Source organism: Sus scrofa, chromosome 14 (genome assembly GCF_000003025.6).
Source record: "Sus scrofa isolate TJ Tabasco breed Duroc chromosome 14, Sscrofa11.1, whole genome shotgun sequence".
NCBI lineage: Eukaryota > Metazoa > Chordata > Mammalia > Artiodactyla > Suidae > Sus > Sus scrofa.
In genome coordinates, this window is record NC_010456.5 from 85,429,506 (window position 1) to 85,457,478 (window position 27,973).

The 27,973-nt window shown below is 51.9% G+C and overlaps 1 protein-coding gene across 1 annotated transcript; it reads left to right on the forward strand.

The window, feature by feature from the left end:
* CDHR1 (cadherin related family member 1) lies at positions 1-26,318 on the forward strand. Its single transcript, XM_003133094.4, has 17 exons — positions 1-767; positions 1,426-1,521; positions 2,440-2,585; positions 3,409-3,459; positions 4,677-4,766; positions 6,243-6,329; positions 7,715-7,831; positions 8,939-9,082; positions 10,768-10,846; positions 12,160-12,260; positions 15,084-15,287; positions 15,790-15,942; positions 19,060-19,224; positions 19,619-19,686; positions 20,222-20,450; positions 21,337-21,594; positions 22,237-26,318. Exons 1-17 carry the CDS (start codon positions 713-715, stop codon positions 22,762-22,764), a joined length of 2,571 nt encoding a protein of 856 aa, XP_003133142.1. The 5' UTR covers positions 1-712; the 3' UTR covers positions 22,765-26,318.

Consider the following 27,973-nt stretch of genomic DNA (forward strand, 5'->3'; position numbering starts at 1 on the left):
CCAGGGATGGAACCTTCAGCTTCAAGGTTACTAGTCAGATTCTTTTCCGCTAAGCCACAACCCGAACTCCTCTATTTAGATTTTTAAGGCCATGCCCTCCCCAAAGCGGATCCACCCCCTTTTCTCTGCTGCTCTCATTTCTCCTAGAGACTAGAGGGAGCAATCCTCCTATGCTGAGACTGGCCTGCTTCCCAGTCCCTGTTTTCCTGGCTGGAGGACTCAGGTTCAGAGAGAGGACAAACTCAATGAAAGTCACACAAAAAGTTCATAAAAAGGGAAAACTCCTGGGGAGTTCAGTCCTACCAGAACCGCGGGGACTCAGAGAAGCCCCAGCTGGGGGCCTTTGGCTCCTGCGCTCCAGACCTGGGAGCAGGGGAGCCAGATCCGAGGGGAGTAACCTAGTCCCTCCCCCACCTCACCCCCCCCTCACCCTCACCCTCACCCCCACCCGCTGCTAGGAGTCTGTCCGCTCAGCTCTGTACCCACTAATTGGTCTCATCAGGCGGCGGGCGGGAGCGCTCCCGAGGCGCGGATCCGAGCCGTGTCATCCGCTTAGCGCCCTCGCACCATCCTGCGCTCCCGCCCTGCGCCCCCTCCCGCCGCCGCTGTCGCCCCCACTGTCAGCTCTGCACTTGTCGCCAGCCCAGGGCATGCTCCGCGCTCCGGCGCTGGGCCTTGGCTGTGGCAAGCGACACAACCCGCCGGCAGAGATATGGGGCGCGGCCCGCGGGCCATACTGGCCCTGGGACTGCTATTCCTCCGCCTGGGTGAGTGGCCGCAGGGCCCCGCGGGCTCCGTTGGGGATGAAGGGATGGGTACTCGCTCCACCCGGGTGGACCCAGAGACAGTTCTGGACCTTTCACTTCCAGAGTGGGGCTTGGGATGCGGGACAAGGACCGGGACACGACGCGGGGTGGGGAGGCGGGGAGGGAAGGAGGCGATTCCTCCAGCTGCCTGGCTTGGCTGGGAGAGGGGCACTCCCGCTGCCTAAGCACTTGTCCAGAGACGGTACTCTGGAAACTCCGGATTGGGGGCCGGCCCCTCGCTGCCCTCCACTTCTTCCGAAGGAGGCTCGGAGGTTTGACGGCTGCTCTGCGGGCTGTGGGAGGGTGTCCCCACTCACCGTGTGACCTTGGTCAGGGCACTGCCCCTCTCTGGGCTCGGTTTCCCAGTCTGTCCGTTGCTGAGGCTGAGACTGGCCCTGCCTGTATTCCAAGGGCCCCAGGTGGTGCGTGTAGCGGACCAGCCCGAGCCCAGCCCAGCCCAAGCTCAAGGGACTTGGTAGCGGAAGGACCCGGTGGGCGTGCCAGGGTCAGGGAGGGGAGTACGCGCCTGCCCGCGGGTGGGGCCAGAAGCGGGAGCACGCCAGTGGAAAGATGTCCCTCCGCGTGTCCGGGTATCCTCTGTTGTGTGTTCTCTTCCTAGCCCAAGCCAACTTCGCCCCCCACTTCTTCGACAACGGGGTGGGCAGCACCAACGGAAACATGGCCCTTTTCAGCCTCCCGGAGGACACCCCTGTAGGTGGGTAGCCCTAGTTCCCGCCCAGCATAGCTGTCCCAGAGGGGCGGCCCAGTTTCCCCTGGACACAGGGACCAAACCCGTGACTCCTGGGAACCTATCCAGACGCAGCTGATCGCCAGGCTGCGGGCGCTCCCAGGACGCCCTGTTTGTGCTCTGAATTCCCTGGGGCAGTTGTAGGAAAGGAGGGCACAACAGCCCTGGAGACTTAAGCCCCGCCAATCCTGGAGACTCAGCTGCGAGCCCAGGGACTGAGCCGACCCCAGACAGCCAGCAGAATTCCCCACCCGGGGCTCCCTTACCCAATTTGTGACCCTGAACAAACTACTCACCTCCCAGAGCCACAGGGCTCTAGGCTTAAAAAACGGCCCAAGAACAACCAAGTCGAAGTCGCAGGAATCCACAAAGAGGTGGGGAGAAGGAGAGGGAGGGGAGATATTGGCACATCTCTCCCACCAGGTCTGTGAACCCTGAGCAAAAGTACCTACTGTGCAGTGTAAAAGAGGCACCTGCTCAGAATTCCCTGAACAACTAATTCAGGTGTGGGGAGCAGTGCTGCTCCTGCATTACCTCTGGCCTTAATGGTTCCTCTTTTTCCCCTCATCCTTCACCCCCAGAGAGCCCCCAGTCTTGACTCCTGGGACAGGAATACTTCCCAGACAGAAACCCTAGAGGGAGGCCAGCAGTCCTGAAGCTCTCTGTCATCTGCAGTGTAGATTGCAATCTGTAAAGTGGCAGACACTAACATCTAACTGATAGTCCTAAAGAGTAAAGAGTGGGAAGCACCCAGATGGGATGGGGCCAGCAGTGAGTGCTCCACTTAGGGCTGGTGCCAGGGGTTGAATCCTTGGTCCTGAGCAGCTGTCACCTTTAGGGGAAGTTGGGTCCCAGATTCTAGGTGTCCCCTCTCTTTCTCTTCAGGCTCTCATGTGTACACCCTGAATGGGACAGACCCTGAGGGAAACCCTGTCTCCTACCACATCAGCTTTGACCCCAGTGCTAGAAGCGTCTTTTCTGTTGACCCCAACTTTGGAACCATCACCCTGGTTGAAGAGCTGGACAGAGAGGTATGGAGACGTGTGTGGAGCATTGCCTGCCAGATGTGCAGACAGACCTCTATGGGCTGGAAGGGGCCCTAGAGAGCATCCTTGTAGAGGTCCTATAAGTCACAGATAGCAGATCAAGGCTAAAAAGACTGGCTTACAGCACAGGCCTAAGTTTGGTAAAACTCTGCCCCTCTGTGCCCTTTGAACCTGCGGGTGACAGGGCATGGGCTACATTTCCCTTGTGAAACCCCATACCAGGCTGGTGGACCAGGTACCTGGACTTCAGCTGTGGGATGCTGCCAGCTCTAGCCTCATGGCATCTCCACCAGCACAGAGAAAAGACAAGGTGGGTGTCAGAGACAGGTATGGGGACACAGCAAAGAAGTTGGCACCCCTGGGGACATCAACATCCTTCCTCACTGAGGTTCCACTGTGTCCTGGGGAGGGCTTGAGACCCCACAGGTGGAATATGGAGAGGCGTGGGCAAGAGAAGGAGGGGAAAGTGCAAATTTTTTAAATTAAAAAAAAAAAGTTTTTTTAACCCTCTTTCTGGATCTTCCAGCACACTAGTTAGCATCTCTCCTCATTCTAGCAGGGGTGCATTTTCTGTTGGTGCCTCAACAATCCCTCTGCGTTCATGAGAACCCCTGATGGGCTGAGTCCCAAACAAGGTCCCAAGCACAGCCAGAGGCCACTTTTGGCTGCTCACCCGGCTCCAGGGCTCCCTAGAAATGCCCAGGCCTCCTCTGACATGCTCAGTGGGGGCAGGGAGAGCTCCCCTCAGCCTCAGGGTTCCCATGGTGCCTCAGACTCCTGAACGGTCCCCAATCCTTGTACTTCACAGAGGGAGGATGAGATTGAAGCCACTATCAGCATTTCTGACGGCCTGAATCTGGTGAGTTTGCACTCCAGCCAGCCCCCTGGCGGCGCGCAGCCCCCCAGGTCTGAGCACAGTTCCACCCTGGTAGGGGGAGCTCTTGGCAAATCCAAGCTAAGGTGCAACAAGATCGGGCCCCAAGACACTCAGAGAATGGTGGGGGAGGAAGAGAAGGAGAAGGAAAGAGAGTGAGACCCAGTCAAACCCAATGCTTCTGACAGAGCACACCCACATTCCTTGAGCGGCATTTCCTCAAACCTGCTTGCCCATCCATCTGCTCCAAGCTGGCGCTAGCTCCAGCCCATCACCCAAGCTGGGCGCCTGGACCTCTCCTCCCTCTCTTCCTTCCCCAAAGCCTCACTTTGGCCCAGCCCTCGTCAGTGCTTCCCAGATAATCACGGGGCTCCCCTCTCGCCAAGGCTCCAGATCCCAATCCACATGTGGAGCCATCACTGCCCAACACAGACCTGGCCACATCCTGGCTCAGAAAGCACTAGCAGCTGGCCCACACTGCCCTCAGGATGGAATCCAAGCTTCAGTCTGGCACTCAGGGCCTCCCACTCTCAGGCTCCATCACCCATATTTTCTCCCACATTCACCTTAGCAGCCATCTAGCCCTAAATCTGCTCAGGTTCTCTGAACTCACTAAGTGTTTCACTCATCTTTGCCTTTGCACACGTTGCTCCTTCTTCCTGACACACTGCCTTCCCACTCCCCCAGCTTCCCCTCTCGCCTGACAGACTGCTGCAGACCTTGCTTCTCACACCTCTGTGAGGGCTCCTGATGGCCTTCACCTCAGGCTGGGTCAGGTGCCTCTGCTCAGAGCCTCTGGATGCAACCACCAAAAGTGATGCCTTTACCTAGGCTGGGGCCCATGGTGCACCCGGGTGGCACAGTGCAGGCCCCTGCCCTCAGTGCCCAGCTTATGCTGTTGTCACCCTCCGGTTTTTATATGCTGATCTTTGCCCACCACTCCATCCTGCAAAATTCACACCATCAGATTGTGTCTTCTGTCTCCAGGATGGAACACAGAGCTTGGCACCAAGTAGTTATTTAATGCTATGTATTGAGTGAATGAATAAAAGAGGGAAGGAAGCAGGGAAGGGAGGGAGGGAGGGAGAAAGGGAAGGGAAGTGAGAGGAGGGGACAGAAACACACACCTGGGGTGTTAGAGGACTGTCCCTTTATCACCCGAAAGTCACCGCCTCAACACCTCTCCCCTTGCTCCTTCTCAGGTGGCAGAAAAAGTCACGATTCTGGTGACTGATGCCAATGATGAGGCACCCAGGTTCATCCAGGAGCCCTATGTTGTCCAGGTTCCCGAGGTGAGAAAGGGGCCACCAGGTGGCGCCGATGCACTCCCACCCCAGGTCCATGGCCAACAGGACTGGGCATTGGAGCCCCTCTATCACTGGCCACCCTGTGGAGGGACTTTCACTTCCACGTACTCCCCTCACCTCCTTGCCATCCCCTCATACATTCACTATTATTCCAAAGAAAGTTCATTTACCATTTTCTATTGTCATGTACTCTTATTATAGAAATGTGAAGTATACAGAAAAGCAGAAAAAAAGAGTTTCAAAAATCACCCTCAATCCCTCCACTTGAGACAACATTGTTAAATTTTGGTCTATTTCTTTCTAGTCATTTTCATGATTATAGGCTCCTGTTTTCTGTTTGTTTTACATAGTTGTGACCATGTTAAACATATGCTTTCCGTATGCTATTTTCAGTAAATTTATAACACAAGCATGTTCCTCAGTAAATTGTAAAGTTGGGGTAACTTTTTGTTTGTTTGTTTGTTTGTTTGTTTGTTTTTGCTTTTTAAGGCTGCACCTGTGGCATATGGAAGTTACCAGGCTAGGGGTTGAATCGGAGCAACAGCTGCCAGCCTACACCACAGCCACAGCAACACCGGATCCAGGCTGCACCTGTGACCTACACCACAGCTCACGGCAACACCAGATCCTTAACCCACTGAGTGAGGCCAGGAATCGAACCCGCATCCTCATGGATCCTATAGGGGTTCCTTAACCACTGAGCCACAAAGGGAACTCCCGGGGAAACTAACATTTTAATAGTTTTCCTTGAGTGCATATTCCGGCTTGAACTGAACTGACCTTTATATTTGGGTTTTAAAGATGCTTTAAATTTTTGCTGTCATAAGAAACCTCAAACTCTGATCAAAAATTTCCTTTTCCTTAAGTGGAATGGTTTCCTTCAGATATAATCCAGGATTGGAAATTAGTGGATCAAAGCATGGGTGCCTGTGAGGTGTTGCCATATCGATTTTCCAGAATGGCACCTGTTTGCCTCTCCTGTAGGATGTAGGAGAGGGTTTGTCTCCTGGTTCCTAGCCAACACTGTGGATTCTTAGAGGTTTAAATGGTTACTAATTCAGTAGGAGAAATATATTCATTCTGGCTCTAAACTGCATGTTAGATCCCTGGTGATGCTGTGATCCCTGGTGATGCTGAATTTGTCCAGGTTTACTGTTTATAGTCATTTCATATTTAAACCTTTTGTCTATTCCATGTCAGTTTTTGATTTGCTGACTCCTGGAAGCCATTCTCAGCAGGAGGATGTCTGTTTCTCCTCTCCTGCCCCGACTCTGACTCCAGTGTGTGTTCTCCATCAAGGCCCCTCCCCTTGTCCGATCCTCCCTGGGTCAACCACCACCTATTCGCCTCTTTTTAGCCCCTCACTCCCCTGACCCCACCTCTCCGTGCCCCCACACCCCAGTTCCCTGAGCATCTGTCACTGCTCCTGGGACTGACCTTCTGTGGCTGTGACCCCCTCAGGACATACTTGCCGGGAGCAGTATCGCCAAGGTCCATGCAGTGGACAGGGACACAGGTTCTGGAGGGAGTGTCACCTACTTCCTGCAGGTAAGGTCAGGCACACAAGACGTAACCAGAGGAATAGGCTAGAGGGGACACCCAGGCAGTCCCCACCTCCATCACCAAAGCCCTTAGGTCAGAGCCTCAACTATTCCCAAAGATGGTCAGAGATGGTGCCTCAGATCCCAATGAGGTTTTAGTAAATGCAGGTATGGGATGGACAGGTGGGAACATGAGACTGGCCTGAGCAGAAGCCATCTTCCCCTCCCTTGCCCATCCTGGCTCCCTCTGAATTAGCTTACTCCTCTCCCTGATCTTAGGATTCTCAGCTCTCTGCCCACCAACCCCTTCCCCAAGAGACCACCTGGGCACCTTGTACCCACATAGTAAAGGAAACATGTCTGGGAGTTCCCTTGTGGTACAATGGATTAAGGATCCAGCATTGTCACTGCAGTGGCTTGGGTCGCTGCAAAAACCAAAAAACAAACAAACAAAAAAACCTGTCCAGGCTTAAAATTGTCAGTAAGAAAGAGGGCAAAAGGGTGACTCTCAGAAGGAGCAGAGCTGTGACACCCCCACTCTCCCCTGTCCATTCTTCCCACCCTGTCGAAGGCAGACACCACCCCCTTTCAGCACCTCCTGCTCTCCCAGGCTCCTCTAGAACCCACTGCCCTCCTTCCTTCAGCCTCTGTTTCCCAGCATCACCTCTTCTCTCCACATTTAATCACTTGCTCTCATAGTTTTCAAGGCAGTGCAGTTCAGTGGCTAAAAACACAGGTTCTGGAGGAAGCCCCTGGACTGCATGGGTACCAGAGAGACCTGCCCCTCCCACTTGTGGGGCCCCAACTGTTATCTGACTTTCCCAGCTCAGTTCCCTCGCATATAAAATAGGAAGATTGTTGCAAGGATCAAATACATGGAAAGCTCCAAGAACAGCTCCTGACACAGTGACTCTTCTTCAGATTGAGGGTCACCTCCTATCCCCATCCGACCCCATGGCCACCCCCCCAAACCAGGTGTTGCCTGGGACTGGCCCATGACCACTTACATGATGGGGTTAGAAGTTCCTGAAGATTCCCTCTGTCATTGCGCTTTTCAGCGACACCTGTTCTGCTGACATTTCCAACTGCTGGAAACTCCAGGCCACAGCTTAGCCTCAAGGGAGCTCAGTGGTTTTCTAGCTGAGCAGAGGACCTGATGGAAGAGAACGCCTTAGCTGGCTTGAAGTGGGGTGGGGGGAAAGCCCAGAGTCTGGGAAGGGGGCCCCTGGGGGCCAGAAAACCTAAGTGCCCTAGAGTTTGAGACTCAGCCCTGAGGCTGGAGTTGCTGGGACACTGGACGGTGAAGACCCCCCTTTGAGTAAGCAGAGCAGGCATTCCTGGGGCCATCCTGGGCCCCTCCCCAAAGCCCAGCCCACCCCCTCGCTCTTACAGAATCCACACTCCACCAAATTTGCCATGGACCGCCACAGCGGTGTGCTGCGCCTCCAGCCTGGGGCCACCCTGGACTATGAGAAGGCCCGGACCCATTTTGTCACTGTGGTTGCCAAGGTAATAGAGAGAGGGGAGTGGGAGCATCCAGGCTCTCCTCAGCCTCCATCAGGAGAAGCTGCCCTGAGGTTGGAACAGTTAGGTTCTACAGTGGAATGGGGGCAGCTTGGGAGGCAGAAGTTATGATGGGGTAGGGGTGGGCTGCAGCTGCTCGGAATCTCTGTTGAGTGGACCTCGCCCAGACGTGGACATGCTCTCCAGGGAGCCTAGTGTCTGCAGGACGGAGAGGGCATATTTCCTCCTGGGAGAGGGTGTGGACCCCTCAAGACTGACAAGCCAGGCTCCCCTCTGAAGGACCAGGCAGCCTTGCCTGGAGACTCAGGCCCCTCAAATCCCCCACAGCCTGACCTCTGGGCACCTCTGTTTCTCTGCCCAGGCTTGATCACCCCAGCTCTTCCTCTCTGTGTGACCAGTGACCCTCACTGAGCCTTGGTTTCCTCAGTTGCCCACCCCGAGGCTTAACAAAATTCCTCATGTTTCTAAGTGAATGGTGTGGGATCTGCAGCTCAGCAGGTGCTCAGCCAAAGTGGCTGCTCTACCTCCTGAGGCTGGAAACCCCAGCCATCCCTCTAAGCCCCCATTTTGTTTTCCAAAAAGGTCCTTGCTCTTCACATACTGGCTCCAGGGCATCCCCCTCAGCCTGCCCCAGGAGGCTTGAGCCAGCCCTGCCTGTTGCTGGTTACTGCCTGAGGGCTGGCTTGCTGGGCACACTCTTCCATTGCATATGCACAGCTCAGCCTTGGGTCCTGGTCCTGCTCTGAGTAGTTCTTCAGGAGTGTTTGAGCCTTGGTGAGGGGTTGGGAAGGGGGAGATTTGACTCATGTCTCCTCCTCCTCTGCTAATCACTGGGCATGATTTCCCTCGAGAAAGACCTTACTCTCTTTCCAAAGGAATGCTTTTGAGCTCCTACTGAATACCCAGCATGGACTGAAGACCTTTGTGCATCATCTCATCTAATTTATCAAACACTATTGTGAGGGGAAATTATCTCCAGATGACACAGGAGCAAACAGAAATCAGGGAGGGAAGATGGCCTCGAGGCCAGTGAGCACATGAGCCAGATTCCACCAGAGTCTACTGATACTTTACTCTCTGATTCTTCCCCAGGATGGTGGAGGGCGGCTGCGAGGGGCCGACGTGGTGTTCTCAGCCACCGCCACGGTCACGGTCAATGTGGAGGATGTGCAGGACATGGCCCCTGTCTTCGTGGGCACACCTTACTATGGCTATGTGTACGAGGACACCCTTCCGGTGGGTAGCTACACCCCTCAGCCCAGTGTCACCTCCAGACGCCTCCTGCCCTGTCCCTCGTCCTGCCCACAGATGCCCCTGCTGGAGGGCTCAGCCTGGGGTCGCCCTCCTCCTGAAGGAGCCAGCTCTGGACTCAGGGGGCTGGCTCTGGACTTGCTCAGGCTCAGGCCACAAACAGGTCACTTTGCTTCCAGAAGTAGAAGGGGGAGGAAGCAGGTGCTCCTGTGTAGCATGCAGGCCAAGGCTGTGCAAGGCACTCTGCCCTCTTTAGACTTAGCCCAGTCCAGCTGCAATCATTAGCCCTTCAGCAGGGCTGAGAAGAGCCTGGGAAGAGAGGTGACGGTTTGGTTCAGGTGGGCCTTTCCCACACCTCCTACAGAAGGTGAAATTCCTTTGGCCTCCCCTCCACCCCACCCCAACCCTGCCAAGCTAGTAGCCCCTCAGACCAGTAGTTCTCCCACAGTTTGTTGCTGAATCACCATGACCCTTATCAAACATTGAACATGGGCCCAGCTCCAAGGCTGGCTTCAACTTGCTCCCTCTTCAGTGCAGTCTCTGCCCCCCTTCCCAATGTTTTGGCCTCTCAGGGAAGGTTCCAGTCCTGGCCTGGCATCTGAGGCCAGCCTTCCCTCCAGCCCACACCATCCTCTACTCATCTCCCCCCTCCCCCTGCCACCGCTCCACCTTTTTCCCTCTGACTGATGCCCCTTGTCCTTCTTGGTTCAGCCAGGCACCACTTTCCTTGACATCTTGGTTAAGATGGGAGCCCCCCAACTCCCATGCTATGCACACCCCTCTATGAGCACACCTCTCCTTGGGGTGAACCCATGTGTTTATGAGCCCCCAGCCACAAAACAGGCCATGACCTGACTCCACATGGCCACAGCTCAACAACTCTCCATGAAATGCAATTGCGTTCTCAATTTTCACTTCCCCATGTTCTGATTATTCCCAATTTTACAAGACAATGAAAACACTTACTAAGGACCGCTCATGTGCTGGGCCAATGCTAAGAAACCCTTTCCAGAAGCTGGCAGCCAAGCGATGGAGATGGGCACAGAGAAGGGAGAAAGGCCGGGCTACCCCTGTGGGGGCTGCAGGGCAAGGCAGGGGAGGCCCAAACTGTCTTGCTGAGGAGCTAAGGGGGAAAGAGGTGCTGAGGGGAGATGAAGGCAGCACTCAGAGAGTCAGGAAGCAGCCTCGAGGACGGATAAGCCTCAAGGGCCTGAGTAGGAAGGTCAAGAGGGGGCAGTAGGCCACAGTCCAGTAGGGCTTTATGTGGCAGTTTCCCAAACCCTTCAAACGAGTCCCTCCCCCCAACCCCCACTCCTCCCCCAGGCCACAGAATAAAATCCTCATTCCCAGACTTTGCATTGGACCCCCTCTGCCTGGCCCCTCTCCTACCTCTCTTTGGGCCAAAGATGCATGGGGCAGCAGGGATGAGGCTGGAGGTTGAGAGTGGTATGTGGGGAAGGAGGCTGTATAAGAGGTGAGGAGGAGGCCAAGGAGGCCTGAGAGTCCCTGGGCAAAAAGCTCCCTGTAGAGCAGGAACTGGGCCACCCAGAGGTCAGGCTCTTTTCTTGAATCGGGGCGGCACCTCCCCTTTGTGATGGGGACAGATTCCTGGGAGGGCAGAGCCTCAGCCTCCCCCATGGGCCTCAGGCAGCCTCTCCTGTTCCCTCAAGGGCTCTGAGGTCCTGACGGTGGTCGCCATGGATGGAGATCAGGGCAAACCCAACCGCATTCTCTACAGCCTCATGAACGGTGAGTCTGGGGCTCAGTGCTGGGTGACCAGAATGAGATTCTCCCACATCTCTGGGTCCCAGTTTCCTCATCTACAGGCCAGAAGCACAAGATGCATGGAGAGGAGAGGTTGGGTCCCTCCAGGATGTCTCCTTGGGCACCTGCTTGTCATTATGTCCAGTAACAGGAGATGCTTTGGGCTAGGTTGGGGCAGGGCAGTGGTGGATAGTGGTGCCAATTCATGTTCCCACCCACTGTTGGGCATTTGCTCATTGATGGGAAGGGGTAGCAAGATTTCTCATGCTCTTTAAACTGCTATCTTTCTTTTCCCCCTCATTCTTTTAAATGTTTTAATGTGGAGCATGCAATTGAATTAAATGCAACAATGATTCGGCGTATCTCTAGTACTAGCCCTCTGTGTGGATGAGGAAACTGAGGCTCAGAGGAGTTAAATCATCCCAGTTTCCCACTGGGTTTGAACCTAAGCCTGCTGGCTCTTTGCACAACTGGGCAGCAACTGAGCAGGAGGAGCCAGCCCTAGGGAGGTTCTGTAACCCTCAGTAGCTGGTCCCCAAGGGGGCCAGGCCCCTCCCAGGTGGGGATGGGGACCACATCTGGTGCTTGGTAACAATAAATGCACATCTCAGTGCTCTCACTCAGACACCATTGCCTCTTCCGCCCCTGTCCCTGGGATGTGCCTGGTGCCCAGTCCCCTTCCAGCAGCTCACGCACGTAAAAACCTGCCCGCCGTCCCATACAGCTTCTCTCCCCAGTCATGCAGACCCCCGGCTGCCTTCCCTCTCCTCCGCCACTGCAATCCTCCACTCAACCACCAGGTACCCACCCCACCCCATCTCCTCTCCTAGTTTCTTGACTCTCCCTCTACTCTTCCTTCTCCAGTCTTTTTAGTCTTCTTTCTCTCCCTCTCTCCTGTCTTCTCCCTTCCTTTCTCTCCTTTTCTCTCTCCCTTACCTTATTGGCCTCCCTCTATACCTCTTTATTTCTCTCTTTTTCCAGCACACACGCACGCACACACACACACACACGCACACGCACACGCACATGCACAATGCATGAGAGAAGCAAAGTGCTAAGGAATCTGGGACCCAGAAAGTGGTGAGTTTGAGTCCCAGCTCTGCACTCACTTTGTAACCTCAGACAAGTTACTTAGCTCCTCTGAGACTCAGTTTCCTCGTTGGCAAGACCCAGATGATACCTTAGAGGAGACAAATGAGATTACCCCTGAGGAGCGCAAGGCACCGAGCCTGGCACTACTCCCCTGCGCCACCATGTGGCCCTATTTAGAACTGCAGGGCACATCTCCTCTCTGACAGGGAGCGATGGTGCCTTTGAAATTAATGAGACGTCTGGAGCCATTTACGTCATGCAGAGCCCTGCCCAGCTCCGGAGAGACGTGTATGAGCTGCATGTACAGGTACCCTCCCTCTAGTTTGGCCTTCACCACCTTCTGGCCCTGGAAGATTCCAAAAGTGATGAGACCCAGGCTGCTCCCTCACAGCCCAGGGCTCACATTTTGGGGAAAGATCTAGATTTTGCTTCAAGGAGCACCTACAGGAGGTACCCCCTGGGCAGGGGGGGTGGCTGTGACCAGGAAGGAGGAGGTAGGAAAGAAGCAGTAATGCCTTGAACTTGGGTAGAACCCAGCCAGTGGAGGGTGGAGGGAACCAGCTGGAGTGGGGCAGGTGGAGGTATTGCAAACTAGGAAAGCCCAGTGAGCCCAGGTTGGGGGTGAGAGCACATGATATTTCAGAAGGAAAGTAAGGAGCCAAGTGGGGCTGGAGCCATGAGTCCACAGGTAGCAGTAGAAGGAGGAATACCTGGACCCCAGATGGGACTGGAAGAGCAGAGGCCCTGAACACGAGGTATGGGTTTTCCCTGCAAAAGGTCCGGCTTTGTCGACATGAAACCAGTGGGATTACACAGAGACCAAAATTAGAAGTCACATTGGGCTTAATGGTCTGCTCTTGCTGTCTTGAAGTTCTTAATGATTTTTTAACACGGGACCCATGTTTTCATTTGTCACTGGGCCTGCAAACTATGTAGCTAGTCCTGCCCCAGAGCAGTGAAGAGCCATAGGTTTTGAGAAGGGTTAGCGTCTTGTTAAAAGCTCACTCTGACTGCTCACTAGACCAGGGGGAGTCTCAAAATCAGAGAGCTTGGCGAACAAAGATTTCTAGGACCCACTTCTGAGGACAGGAATTTAGTGCGTCTAGACCCAAGACTCTGCATGTTTGGGGCTCCCAGGTGATTCTGGCACCAATCCCAGCTTGGCACTTGTGAACACCTATCCCAGCTCAGGTTTGGAGGGTACTGGACAAGAGGCAGAGAGGCAGAGCCGTCAGCTCAGGCGATAGATGTTGAGGGCCCATGAGGATGAAGGGAGGCAGAAAGGTAGAAATGGACAAACTGCAGACTAAGAAAGGGGCCAACTCTGCAGAACAGCCGTGAGTGGTGAAGAAGAAAGGAGGGCTGAAGCCCAGGGTGGTACAGTGCCATTAGGAACACAGGAGAGGAGACAAGTTGAGTAGAACAGGCATGATGCTTTTTGGTGCCTTGGAGACATTCAAGTTGAAACATCCAGACTTGACACTGCAGGTTTGGACTTCAGGAGAGACAGCATCAACTTACAGGTGTCTGTGAAAGGATGGGAGGGCATGAGACCACCCAGAGGAGGGCTGTGGGAAGAGCGGAGCCGCTGGTCCAAAGCACTGCTGTGGGAGCATCCCAGGCTAAGAGCGAGGAAGAGGGGGGAGCAGGTGAAGGAAAGATCAGGGAGTCAAGGCCAACCTGCAAAATGGAGTCACCTTAGCCGAAGGGACAGAGCACTTGGGGACAAGAAGGAGAGTGGCAGTGCCATGGGCAGCATGGGAGTCAGTGTGAAGTGTCTGAGTTGGGGACAGTCTGAGAATGGAGTGGGAGGCAAAATGTGTGAGCTTCTGAGAAAGAGGAGTTAAGAAGCAGCTGGTGTGGACAGAGTGGGGACCAGGAAGGGTAATTGGGGGGATAGGTAAGACCAGAGCATGCTCAAAGGAAAGGAGAAGACATCCTTGTAGGGCCTCATACCATATTGCCATATGGTTCATGAGGTGCCTGTGCACTCCTGGCCCTGGCTTGGAAGCCTGTGTTAATTGTCTGTTGCTGCATCTGGACACCTCTCTTCCTTGTAGTCTCCCCTTGGCCAGATGGAAACAAGGGCAGAACATGGCAACACTAGGGTTTGAACCATGTCTGGCTATAAAGAGAGGGCAGTGCAGTGAGTAAAGAGAACACTACCTAAGGGAAGGAGTCAGATCCTCCTAACATCTTCCTATTCCAGCTGTGTGACCCCAGCTAACCCCTCTTGCCTCAGCTGTAAAATGGAAATAGCAAGAGTACTTTATTCATTTCCTAAGACTATTATTAACATATTACCACAAACTTTGTGTCTTAAAACAACATATATTTATATCTTGCAGTTTCTGTGACTCAGAAGTCCTGGGTCAGCTTTGCTAGGTCCTCAGTGTCAAGGTCTCTCATGTGGCTGCCAACAACTTTTCAGCCAGGATTGTGTTCTCATCAGAAGACCCAAGTGGGGAAGGATTAAATTCCAAGCTCATATTGTTATTGGCAGGATTTAATTCCTTGTGGGCTGTTAGATTAAGAACCTCAGTTTCAGAGTTCCCATCATGGCTCAGCAGAAACAAATCTGACTAGCATCCACGAGGACGTAGGTTCAATCCTTGGCCTCACTCAGTGGGTTAAGGATCCAGCGTTGCCGTGAGCTGTGGTGTAGGTTGCAGACGTAGCTCAGATCTGGCGTTGCTGTGGCTGTGGGGTAGACCAGCAGCTGTAGCTCCGATTCAACTCCTATCCTGGGAACCTCCATATGCCGCAGGTATGGCCCTAAAAAGACAAAAAAAAAAAGTTTTTTTTCAGCTGTTGGCTAGAGATCACCATTAGTTCCATGAAACATAAGCTTTTCCAACATAATTCTTGCTTCATAAAAGCCAGCCAAAGGTGGAAGATGGTAAAAGATGGCAGACAGTGGAAGATGAAAGTTACATCTCTTGTAATCTAATCACAGTTGTAACTCATCATCCCTGCCATTTCTATCAGTTTGAAGTAGGTCATTAGTCCAGGGCACACTTAAAAAGAGGATATTGCATAAGGTCATGATCCCTACCAGGAAGTAGAGAATCATTGGGATCATCTTGGAGTCAGCCTGCCACTCATCCATAGCCGCCTATCCCCACCCTAGGTGACTGAGGTCAGCTCTGCAGGGACCCCAGCTGCCCAGGCCATGGTGCCTGTCACCATCAGGATCGTGGACCTCAACAACCATCCACCAACATTCTATGGAGAGAGTGGACCCCAGAACAGATTTGAGTTGTCCATGTATGAGCACCCGCCCCAGGGGGAGATCCTGAGGGGCCTCAAGATCACTGTCAATGACTCAGACCAGGTATGTGTCTCTGCCCTCCACCCTGCTTGCCTCCGCACTGCACCAGACCAAGTCCCCTCCTGACGTCAGAGGGGCCTGGCACGTCACAGAATGAATGAAGCAAGAGTGGGTAACCAAGAAAGAGAGAGGAGGGAGGGTAGATGATCAAAGACTAGTTGTTTGGCCTAAAGACATTCGTAATTAATTAAAAAGAAAAAGCCAGTTAAATAAAAAGCACCTCTGCGTCTGAGTCTCTGGACACTGCAAAGGTATCCTGTTGCCTCCTGTGCTCAGCCCAGGGCTAGGCCTTTTGGGCTTGTTTCCTTGCCTAGTCCTCATAGTCTACTCAATCTTTCTGACTCTTGATCAAGTGCCCCCTCCCATAAAGAAAGAAGTAATAATACTTGCTTCCCAGGGTCAAGGAGAAGGCTCAAGGGAAGGCTCCTTGCAGAGCACGACTGTATCTTGAGTTTCTATTCTCATTCATCTTCCCTGTTTCCTCTCTCCAACTTCTGTTGCCCAGGGAGCCAATGCCAAATTCAACCTACGGCTGGTGGGGCCTGGAGGCATTTTCCGAGTGGTCCCGCAGACTGTCCTGAATGAAGCCCAAGTCACGATCATTGTGGAGAACTCAGCTGCCATTGACTTTGAAAAGTTCAAAGTGTTAACCTTCAAGGTGGGTGATGCTATGCACAAACCTGAATGGGGACGGCGGTGGCGGGGGGGGGGGGTCACAACAGCATCTGGATTCATTCCCGAGGGGTCCCTTGTCACCCTGCCCCACTTGGCCCTCCTCTTTCCTCTCAGTTTCGCTGCCCTTCCTGCTGATGTGGGGAGCAGCTGGGAGGAGAGAAGAAGAGTTATACAAGGACCTTCTCCTGCTGCTCACACAGCCTCACTGGGCTCCCACTTCTAAACTATGACTGTTCCCAGGGGTCTGAAGAAAAACTGATATAATGTGCCATTTTAATAGAGCCAATATAATTTGCCATTTTAATAGAGCAAGAGGAAAAACAATTTGATCATTGCGGCAGATGTTTTCTTGTATGCATTTGACGTCTCTCATCTATACGGTTAAAAACTTTAGCAGAAGGTGAAAAAATATTCCTTTGTATTTGCAATTATTTAAAATGATGAATACGTATCAGTAATGCATATTATACATGAATAATTTATGCTATAAAAGTAAAATACTTTGTTGATATTATTTAAATTATTGTAATTTTTTATAATTATACATGTATGCACGCTGATAGCCAGAATAATGCTTAAAAGTGAAATTCTGGTGTTCTTGCCATGGCGTGGTGGGTTAGGAATCCAGTTGCAATGGCTTAGGTTGCTGTGGAGGTGTGGGGTTTTTTTGTTTTTTGGGTTTTTTGTTTTTTTTTTTTCCTTTTCTAGGGCCGCTCCCGCGGCATATGAAGGTTCCCTGGCTAGGGGTCTAATCAAGCTGTAGCTGCCAGCCTATGCCAGAGCCAGAGCAACGCTGGATCCGAGCCGTGTCTGTGACCTACACCACAGCTCATGGCAATGCCAGATCCCTAACCCACTGAGCAAGGCCAGGGATCAAACCCGCGACCTCATGTTTGCTAGTCGGATTCATTAACCACTGAGCTCCCTGGAGGTGTGGGTTTGATCCCTGGCCTGACACAGTGGGTTAAAGGATCTGGCATTGCTATAGCTGTGGCATAGGTCACCACTGTGGCTTGGATTCAATCCCTGGCCCAGGAACTTCCATATAATGCAGGTGTGGCCATTAAAAAAAAAAAAATGTGAAATTCTAAAAGCATTCTGTGAAGTCAATATCTAAAAAGTGTGGATGCCTATTATCAGCACTATTCTCCAACACTATTCTGAAATAACATTATTCCTGGCTAAAGAAAGGAAATAAGAGGCACAGACATTAGAAAGGAAGAGATAAAATTATAATTATTGGGAGTTCCCCGTTGTGGAGTAGCGGAAATAACTCCAACTAGAAACCATGAGGTTGTGGGTTTGATCCCTGGCCTTGCTCAGTAGGTTGAGGTTCCAGTGTTGTCATGAGCTGTGGTATAGGTCACAGACAAGGCTTGGATCCTGTGTTGCTGTGGCTGTAGCGTAGGCCGGCAGCTGTAGCTCCAATTCAACCCCTAGCCTGGGAACTTCCATATGCCTCAGGTGTGGCCCTAAAAAGCAAAAAAATTTAAATTTAAATTAAAAAATTATCATTATTTTTAGGTATTGGTTGTTTGCTTAAAAATATCTCATAGAAGTAATGGAAAAACTGTTAGACATATAGTAACGTTGCTAACATGATTGATCACAAAGTTAATACACAAAATCCAATAATTTTCCTACATATAAAAAAATAGAAAATAGAATAATGGAATAAGAGATTCGCTTTTACAGTAACAACTAATAGATAAAACTCCTAGGAATTAGCACAAGAAATATGCAGCATCTAAATGACCAAAAAATGCACACATTTAACAAAAAGATATAAAGATGGCAAGAAATGTAAAGGCACACCCTGTCTACAAATGCAAATTCTCAGTGCCACTTCAATTAAGTCTTACCTAGAATTTCCTTAGGGGAAGAGGTGGGGGCTTGACACAATTACACTGGTTTTTATCTGGAGAAATAAGCCTATAAGAATAGTCAGGAAAGGAGTTCCCGTCGTGGCGCAGTGGTTAACGAATCCGACTAGGAACCATGAGGTTACGGGTTCGGTCCCTGCCCTTGCTCAGTGGGTTAACGATCCAGCGTTGCCGTGAGCTGTGGTGTAGGTTGCAAACGCGGCTCGGATTCTGCGTTGCTGTGGCTCTGGCGTAGGCCGGTGGCTACAGCTCCGATTCAACCCCTAGCCGGAACCTCCATATGCCGCGGGAGCGGCCCAAGAAATAGCAACAACAACAACAACAAGCCCAAGAAATAGCAACAACAACAACAACAAAAGACAAAAAAAAAAAAAAAAAAAAATAGTCAGGAAAATTCAGGGGGAAAAAAAGATAAGGCGGGAATTTGTTCTAACAGATATTAAAGTAGGAAACACACAGAGTTCCCGTGACTCAGTGGTTAACGAATCTGACTAGGAACCGTGAGGTTGTGGGTTTGATCCCTGGTCTTGCTCAGTAGGTTAAGGATCCGGCATTGCCGTGAGCTGTGGTGTAGGTTGTAGACGCAGCTCGGATCTGGCATTGCTGTGGCTCTGGCATTGGCTGGTGGCTACACCTCCGATTAGACCCCTAGCCTGGGAACGGAACCTACAGAGGCCCTAGAAAAGGCAAAAAGACAAAAATAAATAAAGTAGGAAACAGAGTAATTTTTTTTTTTTTTTCAGGGCTGCAGCTGTGGCATATGGAAGTTCCCAGGCAGGGTGTCAAGTGGGAGCTGTAGGCATCAGCCTACACCACAAGTCATGGCAACGCCAGATCCTTAACCCACTGAGTGAGGCCTGGGATGGAACTCGCATCCTTATGGATCCTACTTGGGTGAAGGGAACTCCCAAAATGCAATAATTCTTAAAACTGGAAGTTAAAAGATAAGAAATATGCAAATCAGTGGAGCAAAAGAAATTGGTCCCAATGTAAGGGGAACTAATGGGCATTGCAGTTATTGGAGGAAATGAGGTATACCTCAGAGGTGCCCCCTGTAGGTGGGAGCAGGAATGGCTGGCTGGCAGCTGAGAGTGAGAACCAGAAACAAAGCAGGGGCTGGGGGGGGATTGCTGTGAAAACGCTGAGACAGGATCCTGGCAGGCTCTCTGCAGAGCAACTGCCACCCAGACAAGGCCTCCTTCTCCTTCCTTCCTCAGCTCCTGGCCATTGAAGTGAACACCCCAGAGAAGTTCAGCTCTACAGCAGATGTCGTGATCCAGCTCCTGGACACCAACGACAATGTCCCCAAGTTCACTTCCCACTACTACGTTGCCAGGATCCCCGAGAATGCCCCAGGAGGCTCCAATGTGGTGGCTGTCACAGTGGGTTGGGGACTCACCTAGGGACAGGGGCGGAGTTGAGGGCCTTATTAAGGCAGACAAACCTGGGTTCCAGTTTGAATGGCAAAGCCTGCACTCATTAGCTGTGTCTTTGGATAAGCTCCCTGCCCTCTCTGAGCCTCAATTTCTCCATCTATACAATAGGGATAGCTGCACCTCACGGGACTATAGTGAAGATATATAGTGAGGGATACAGGCCTCCAGATCTGGTTCCTTCAACCCCAGAGACCTCCTCAGGGAGAAACTAGGGCTCCAGAGGAGGCCTCCAAATCAGTTTGTCCTCAGGGGGGCAAAACCCTTGTTTTGCCTTTGAAAGCAAGTTGCCAACGTGCCCTGACAAAGGGGCAGGGGCCACTGGGAATTTTCTCTCTTCCAGGCCGTGGATCCAGACACAGGTCCCTGGGGTGAAGTCAAATACTCCATCTATGGATCCGGGGCAGACTAGTGAGTAGACCCAGAATCCCAGATATGGCCTCAGGCAAGGGGTCTGGGTGGCTGAGGATGGAGGGAGTCTGTGCCAAAGCAGAAAGAACCCAGAAAGAACAGGACCTGGGTCAAGGAGGCGAGCATGGAGGCAAAGAGTGGAGGGAAACATTGGAGAGTATAAGGCAGCAGTGGGGGGACACAGGTGAGGTGAGTCTGAGAGAAGCATGGTCATCATCACCGCCCAGAGCTGGGCTTATGGCCTCAGGGGCCAGGCAGGCAGAGCTGGACTGGGGCGGGGTGGGGGGCATGGGAGGAAAGGGAGGGGCTGTGATTCGGGTGAAGTTCAACATCAATAGGTGAGTAGATGGGCGATCAGACTGCAAGGATGGGGAGAGGCACCTTGGAAAAGCTGCCTGATGCATTCCTGCCCCTTCCTGGAGATAGCTGATTACTGCAGGCACGTGTGTGTGTGTGTGTGTGTGTGTGTGTGTGTGTGTGTGTGTGTGTGTACACTCTTGGGCACACCTGTGCCTGTGCTCTCTGTGCCCGGCAGCTTCCTGATCCACTCATCCTCTGGGATGATCTACACCCAGCCCTGGGCCAGCCTGGATGCCGAGGCCACCACCAGGTACAACTTCTATGTGAAGGCAGAGGACATGGAGGGCAAGTACAGCCTGGCCGAGGTGTTCGTCACGCTGCTGGATGTCAATGACCACTACCCCCAGTTTGGAAAGAGGGTCCAGGAGAAGACGATGGTGCTGGGGACGCCGGTGAAAATCGAGGTGGGCTTCGAAGGTAGCTCCCCTAAAAGTTTTGTCCTAGCAACTGAAACCAGCACTGTGGCATAATATTTTCTTTGAAAATATATTGGGGAACTCCTGCTGTGGGGCAGGGGGTTAAAAATCCAACTGTCATGGCTTGGGTTGCTGTGGAGGCGTGGGTTTGATCCCCATGTAGCACAGTGGGTTAAAGGATCTATCGCTGCCAAGGCTGTGGTGTAGGTTGTGGCTGTGCCTCGGATTCTGTCCCTGACCAGGAACTTTCATTTGCCTCTGGTGTGGCCATAAAAAATAAAATTAATTAAATAAAATATATTGGATTATTAAAGATAAAATAAAATATATTGGATTCCTGAAATAGCAAGAGTTTTTAAAGTACTATATATGGCCCCATGCCCACCTCAACCCAGAAGTAACCTCTGAGAAAGAAGATATTATTGCCACTTTACACATAAAAAATTGCGGCCCAAGCAGGTTCCACATTTGGTTTGCCTGAGCCCACAGAGCTGGTCTACCTGCTTTCTCAGCTCTGCTTTCCCCACTGCACTGTCTTCCCAATATGGAAAAAGCATGAACCTTGAGACCCAACAGACTTGACTTTGAATTCCAGCTCCCCTCCTTCTACCTCTGTATCCTTAGACGAGTCACTCAGCCACCAAGCTTTTGTTTTGTCATAATACTGCCTTCTGTTCTGAGAATGAACTCCCATAGCACACATAGAGGGCCAAGCACAGACCCACCCTGGCTCATTCAATTCCTCTCCTGGCCCAGTTCACTCAAAATAGGATCAGGAACATTTCCCATCAACCCAACAAGCCTGGTTCGCTTAGCCAGGGTACACAGGTATCACCCTCAAAGACTGGCTCCGTCTGTCCTTCCCTGTGCGCAGGCCACAGACCAGGATGCAGAGGAGCCCAACAACCTGGTGGACTATTCCATCACCCATGCAGAGCCGGCCAACGTGTTCGACATCGATGCACACACGGGGGAGATCCGGCTCAAGAACTCCATCCGCTCTCTGGATGCCCTGCACAACATCACACCCAACGGGGACCGCACCTGGTCCCTAGAGGTGCAGGCCAAGGACCGTGGCTCCCCCTCCTTTAGCACCACGGCCTTACTCAGGATTGACATTGTAGACACTGAGGTAGGTGTGAACCCTGGGTTGGGGAAGAGGGTCAGCTCAGGCCTTGCTGCAACATGGCCACAGAGAGAGAACAACTACCTTCCTCCAAAGACAACCAATTCTCACAAAGACTGCCGGTGCCATCAAACACATTGGCTTTGAAATCAGGTCAAAATCCTAGTTTCAACACTTTTTAACAGAGTGACTTTGAACTTTGCTAAGCCTCCACTTCCTTTCCTGTAAAACGGGACTGATGATGCCTCCTTCACATGGGTGTTGAAAGGCAAAAGTAAAATCATTATGTGTTGTTCTCAGCTCAGTGTCCAACAGAGAGTTATCACTGGGGGTGGGGGGTGTCCCAAGACACGTGGACATATGTGACCCCTACAATCAAAGGAAAGCTGTACCAGTTAATGCAGTAGTTCTTCATCTGAGAGAAATATTTGAACCACAGTCTCTCTGGGCCAATTTTTCTGGAGAGCTGTACGTATCATGTTTTCTCTGTGTGCATTTTTTCTGGAATGAAGCCCATGGTGCTCATCAGACTCTCTGGGGGATGCCTGACCCCAGAAAGCTTAAAAACCATCAGGCTTAAGGGAGCTCATGGCCCCTGCTCCGTCTCTGGGGGCCAGGCAGGAGCAGCTGAATGTATCTCTCTTCCAGATGCAGTCCCGAAGTCCCATGGCTGCCTTTCTGATGCAGACCAAAGACAACCCCATGAAGGCCGTGGGCGTGCTGGCCGGCATCATGGCCATTATTGTGGCCATAACCGTCCTCATATCCACTGCCAGTTTCTGGCGCAACAAGAAGTCCAACAAGGTCCTGCCAGTGCGGCGAGTACTCCGCAAGCGGCCCAGCCCGGCACCCCGCACTGTCCGCATCAAGTGGCTCAAGTTCGGAAGAACCAAGGCTGCTGACAAGTTTGTGCTCAGAGAGGATCGTCCCAATGAGAACTGTAACAACAACAGCCTGGGAAGCACCCCGCCCCCAACAGCCCCTGCTCCCCCTCCACCACCCAGCATGGGCCCGGCCCACTGGACGGTGCCTACAGTCTCTGGCTCGCTCGCCCCTCGGCAGCCTCCACGGTCACCAAAACCCAAGGCTGTGGGAAGCCCTGTCCAGTCAGCTCTGGTGTCTGAGCTCAGGCAAAAGTTTGAGAAGAAGAATGTGCATAACAAGGCTTACTTCTAGAGTGCGTCCTGTGGTCCCTCTTCCTCACCCCAACTGCCCTGCTGTCTGGGCCGTGTTTCCCAACTCTGTCCTTAGAGTCACCCCTGTTTTGTACGCTGGTGTAACCCCCGTATCCAAGGCTCTGGACAGTGCCTTGGACAAGGGATTTATTTCTCTGGCAGTGGATGCAATTAGAAAGTGCTTCTCCGTAACCAAGCTCCTTGGCCCAGCAGCAGTGCCCCCCATTCTGCAGAGGCTGGGAGTCGACAAGGAGCCAGCTTCTGTGTCTTCTGCTCATCAACCTGAGACTTCACAGTGACCTTCGGGTCCTGCTGGGGCCCCAGCTTCCCTAGTCCAGGAGTAGGGGTCCTGGCCACATGTGACAAGGCCAGCTAGAACCTGGATCCTGAGGCCTCCAGCTAAGAGCAGGAGCAGGAAAAGGAGGTTCAGTGCTAACTAAGGTTGAGAGTCAGCAAACCTTGCAGGCTGCAGGAGAGCAAATGCAGCAGGGGAGGGCAAGGAGGCACTGAAAACTCACGCTGACTGTCGGCCTGTGCTTAAAAGCCACTGGGAAAGTGGAGGATGGGATCCAGGCAGAGACTATGGGCCCCTGCTGCACCCATACGGGACCAGGGACAGAGGTGTAAGATGGACCTTGCAGGAGTGAGGGCAGATGCTCCAGCCAGGGCTGTCCTGGGCCAAGAAATGGCCAGAGCCACACTGGTAGCCCTAGAAGCCTCTGGAAGTCAAGTCCCCTTAGGATCTGCTCCACCAGAAGTCCTCGAAGAGACAGTGCTGGGCCGAGATCTGAGGAGACTTCCATTTTCATTCAGTTCTTCCGCTCCCATGGTGTAACCTTGGGAAAGCTGTTTCCACTCCCTGCTCACCATCTTCCTCATCCGGAAAATGAAACAAGTGAGTCTGCCTCATTCACAGATCCAAGCTGAGGATCAAAATAAGTAGTAGTGACAAGGGCTTTAACCAAGTGCAAAGCGGCACCAATATAAAGTATTTTTCCACAGGCCAGTTCTTCAGGTGCCGTTCTTCCACAAAGTATTAGGAGCCTCTCCGCTATTCTGCCAAGCACCCCCAGGTGGCGCTGTTCTGGGTGAGGGTGCTGCCACTGATCCACCACAGGCAGAGCTGGACCTTGCCATTGCTCCCTTTCCAGGTCTCCTCCCCACCCCCCGCCCCACGCCCCTCCAGCTCCACCCCACCTCCACCAGCCCAGGCCCCATCAGAGAGGACGGGAGCTGGGCAGCACATCCAGCCAAGACTCCATTTTGCCAAGATGCCGAAAATGAGTTCCCAGGAGAGGAATGATTGCCAAGGCCCCACAGCAGTTTGGTGACAGGGAGCTGGTCTGAGGGTTCCGGGACCCTCAGCATTTTCCACTAGCCAAGCACACCTAGTTAGCATGTGACCACCTCCGCCCCCAGCGGAGGCAACCGCAGCCCTTTTTATGCAAAGAAGTTCCGGATAACTTTAAGGAAATATGCCCAGAGGAAATCTAGATGTATGCCCACCGAAAGAAATGGAGCCATTCTTTGCATTTCACTCCACTTACAAATAACCCCTCTAGAAAATATCGGTGATTTTATTGAAACAGATCATATGCAAGTATGGTTAGCTTGATTTCTGAGTCTGTTTGGAGTTGTTGCTCAGCTGTCAGCTGTTCTGGCATGCAGGCTCCTTGCAGGGGTTTCTGCTGTCCTCAGCCCAGAGAGATTAAGAGTTGAGCTCTAACAAGCCAGGAGCCCAGACTGAACAAAGAGGTACTTTGCAACCAGTGGTTCAAAACAGGGCTAGACTTGATCATGTCTGCCCTCCACAGGCAATTCAGCATCCTTAATTTGCATGCGGTCAACCTCTTTTGTAAATGGTAAATAAACCTGTTACCCAAAAGCCAAACTGACCTCTGCTCCCTGCTTAACATCAGTGTTAGCTGACTCATACAGACCAGTCTTCCTGACAGCCAAGTTCAGCCTGTCTCCTAACTTCTTTGGTGGGGGGATGCATTCCCCAAATGTCAGATCTAGCTGTGGGAGCTGCAAAGTTTTGTCCAAATTGCCATGCGTACACATCTAAAAGCAGGGTATTTGGCTACCTGAGTGAGCCTATCACGGCCTGGCTCGTCTCCTGAGCAGGACAAGCCCTGGCAAGGTTGCTTGGGGAGGAATGGGATCTGGAGCTAGAACTATCCCCCAACCCAGCCAGCGAGAGCAGGAATTGGAAGGCCTGGTGTAGGCACGAAAGCCCAGGAAGCCAGTGATGTCTTTAGGACTGTGGCCCTGGGCTGGAATCTCAGGCCATTTTTGTTGCTAAAACTCAGCCTCTGTCCACTGGTGCCAAACAGAAATGTGGAGACACGGTTTTGAGTGAAGGAGAAAAAAATAGCTTTTATTGCTTTGCTTGGCAAAGGAGGCCACAGCAAGCTAATGCCTTAAAGACCGTGCCCCCCTGGGGGAAGAATTGCAGGGAGTTTTATAGTCTAAATGGAGAAAAACAAGGTTTCAGATAAGAATCAGGATTGGCGCAAACTTGCATGCTTCTTTCTTTGGTGGAATCTTACTCATCAGAGCTGGAATCAGGAGATCTCGGCCTGATCCTGGTGGTGGTCTTCTGGGTTATTGCCTAGAATAATAGTACTCGCAAAACAGACATATTGATCAGACATTGGAACAAACCAGGAAAGTTCCAGAAAAACATCATGTGCTAATAATTTTAACCCACAGGCAATTGTGCTCACCTTTAGCTTACAGGTGATTGTGTTTAGGGTGCAGTCAAAGGAGGGAGAAGCTTAAGGAAGGGCTCTAAGCTGTTTCATTTTAAAGTATTCATTTCTAAAAGAAGCATAAGGAATATAAATTTTCTCTTAGGTATATAAGATGCCTATATAATTATGTGTGTCTTTTGAAAGGGAACCAGGATCCTGCCCCAAGGCTGTACTATTTTTGCTTGACTGTTCCTGCCTGGTCTTTGTATCCCCTCCCTTTCCTGATCAGCAACTGTCTGAACCTGCCCCTTGGTGCTCAGGGAAGGGCATGGAGGCTGAATGAAGCCCACTTCCTAAAACTAAGACGCAGAGAACACAGCCTTTTGTGCCCAGGAGCTCCACAGGGCCCTGCTTGATTACAGTATCAGGCCCCAGAGCAGGGAATGGGGGATCCAGGACAAGGCCAGGGACTTGAACCAAGGCAGACACAATCTTGGAAACTGGGCATATGAACAACCCTCGTGCTGGGAAGTATGGGGAAAGTGCCTGGTGGCCAGCCGGAGCCATATTGAGAAAGAGGAGGAAGATACCAACAACCCCAAGGGACCAGCAAATGTGGTGGTGCTGAAGGAGTCCCCCAGCCAGTGGGAGTGAGGCCAGGCCAAATACCACTGCATCAGGGAAAAGTGGCGGGCAGGGGACAGCCTGCTCAGTCACACGGGGACAGGCACAATGTTAAGCCTCAAGGTAAAGAGCTGGGAGGCAGGGGTGATGAATTGGGCCAGCTCTCCCCATTCCTGGGCCCTGTGATGAATGGACAACCAACAGATGTGACTCCAAAAATATATGCAGAACTATGTGTGTGTGTGTGTGTTTTTTCTGTGGTCGATCTCAGACTTTCTAATTATACAATAAACACCGCACTTTACAGTCTGACAGCCCTGGGTCTGAATCCTGGCTCTGCCACCTAAGTGTGACTTGGGGCAAGACACCAGGTCTCCCTGGGCCTCATTTTCTTCATCCATATGTGGTGCAAAATAAAAAAAATCATTGTTGTGAGGATGACAGGAGCTAATCTGCGTAAAGCACCTGCCACCAGCTTTGTTTCTGCTGATACAAGCTCAGGAGGAAGATGCTATTCTTAGTTGTACAAGAGGGCATTTGAGGACAGCTGGCACTCCCCATGCTAGACTCCTTCTGCTCATCCTTACCTCCAGGGTGTTTCCACCCCCAAAGGGCCTGGGGGCCATTCTTGTGCACTAGGAGAAGAGAGGAGAGTGGACCAGGAGGGGAGTTGGGGAGGGTGGGGCAGAAGCCACAGCATCTATGACCTGGGCAGCCCTACAGTCTGCGTTTGAGCATCTTCATACCCAGAGAGTTAGGAACTAATGAGACTGCCCCCTAAGAAGACCAGTGGGCCCTGTACTGAATACTGTCATCCAGAGTCCAGCCGCCAACTGTGGCAAGAGTTGGGGAGGAGCCAGAGTCCTCTGCTTCTCTGCAGGCTTCAGGAATTTTGCCTTTCTGAGGACGGGAAGCTTTGAGAAAATCCAGGGTCAGCTCACCAGGCATGGATGTTGGCATCTGTTGGCAGGCAGTCATGCTTCCCTGACAGTCTTCAGGGGCCCTGGCCAGGGGAGATGGACAGGGAAAATGGGGAGGATGCTGCTAAGGACTAAGGCTGCAGACTGTGGACACAGGGAGGACTCCTTAGGAGAGTCACAGAAATAACTGAGTCTGGGAGGGCAGTTCTCAGAAGAGCTTATTTTCCAGAATGAGGTGGTGATGGCTTAAGCAACCATAAGCTGATCAATAAAGAAGTGACCTTATTTTATAGTGATGGGCTGGTGATGTTGGTGACATTATCAAGTAGTACAAATTCACTTCTTTGGCTGAGTGAAAGGGCATGTTTTTATCCATAATGTATGCAATCATTCTTTTTTTTTTTTTTTTGTCTTTTCTAGGGCCATACCCATGGCATATGGAGGTTTTCAGGCTAGGGGTCTAATCAGAGCTATAGCCACTGGCCTACGCCAGAGCCACAGCAACACCAGATCTGAACTATGTCTGCGACCTTCACCACAGCTCATGTCAATGCTGGATCCTCAACCCACTGAGCGAGGCCAGGGATTGCCACAACCTCATGATTCCTAGTCGGATTCATTTCCGCTGTGCCACAATGGGAACTCCTGTCTCCAAGAAATACCAACCTCCCACATGTACTCAAGGATGTATAATGCTTCTTCAGTGCAGAATGATGACTGACTTTTCTTGTCATGACTTGGGACAAAGAAAAATGCACTGAGGACTCCCTGATGGCTTAATGTTTAAGGACGTGGTATTGTCACTACAGTGGCTTGAGTTTGTCCTGCAGCTTGGGAACTTAGGCATGCTGTGGGTGTGACCAAAAAATAAAATAAAATAAAATAAAAACACACTGAAATCCAGGCCTAAATAACTCATAGCAGATCCACTCACAAATGTGGATTTTGATGGAGAAGGGTGAGAGGACCA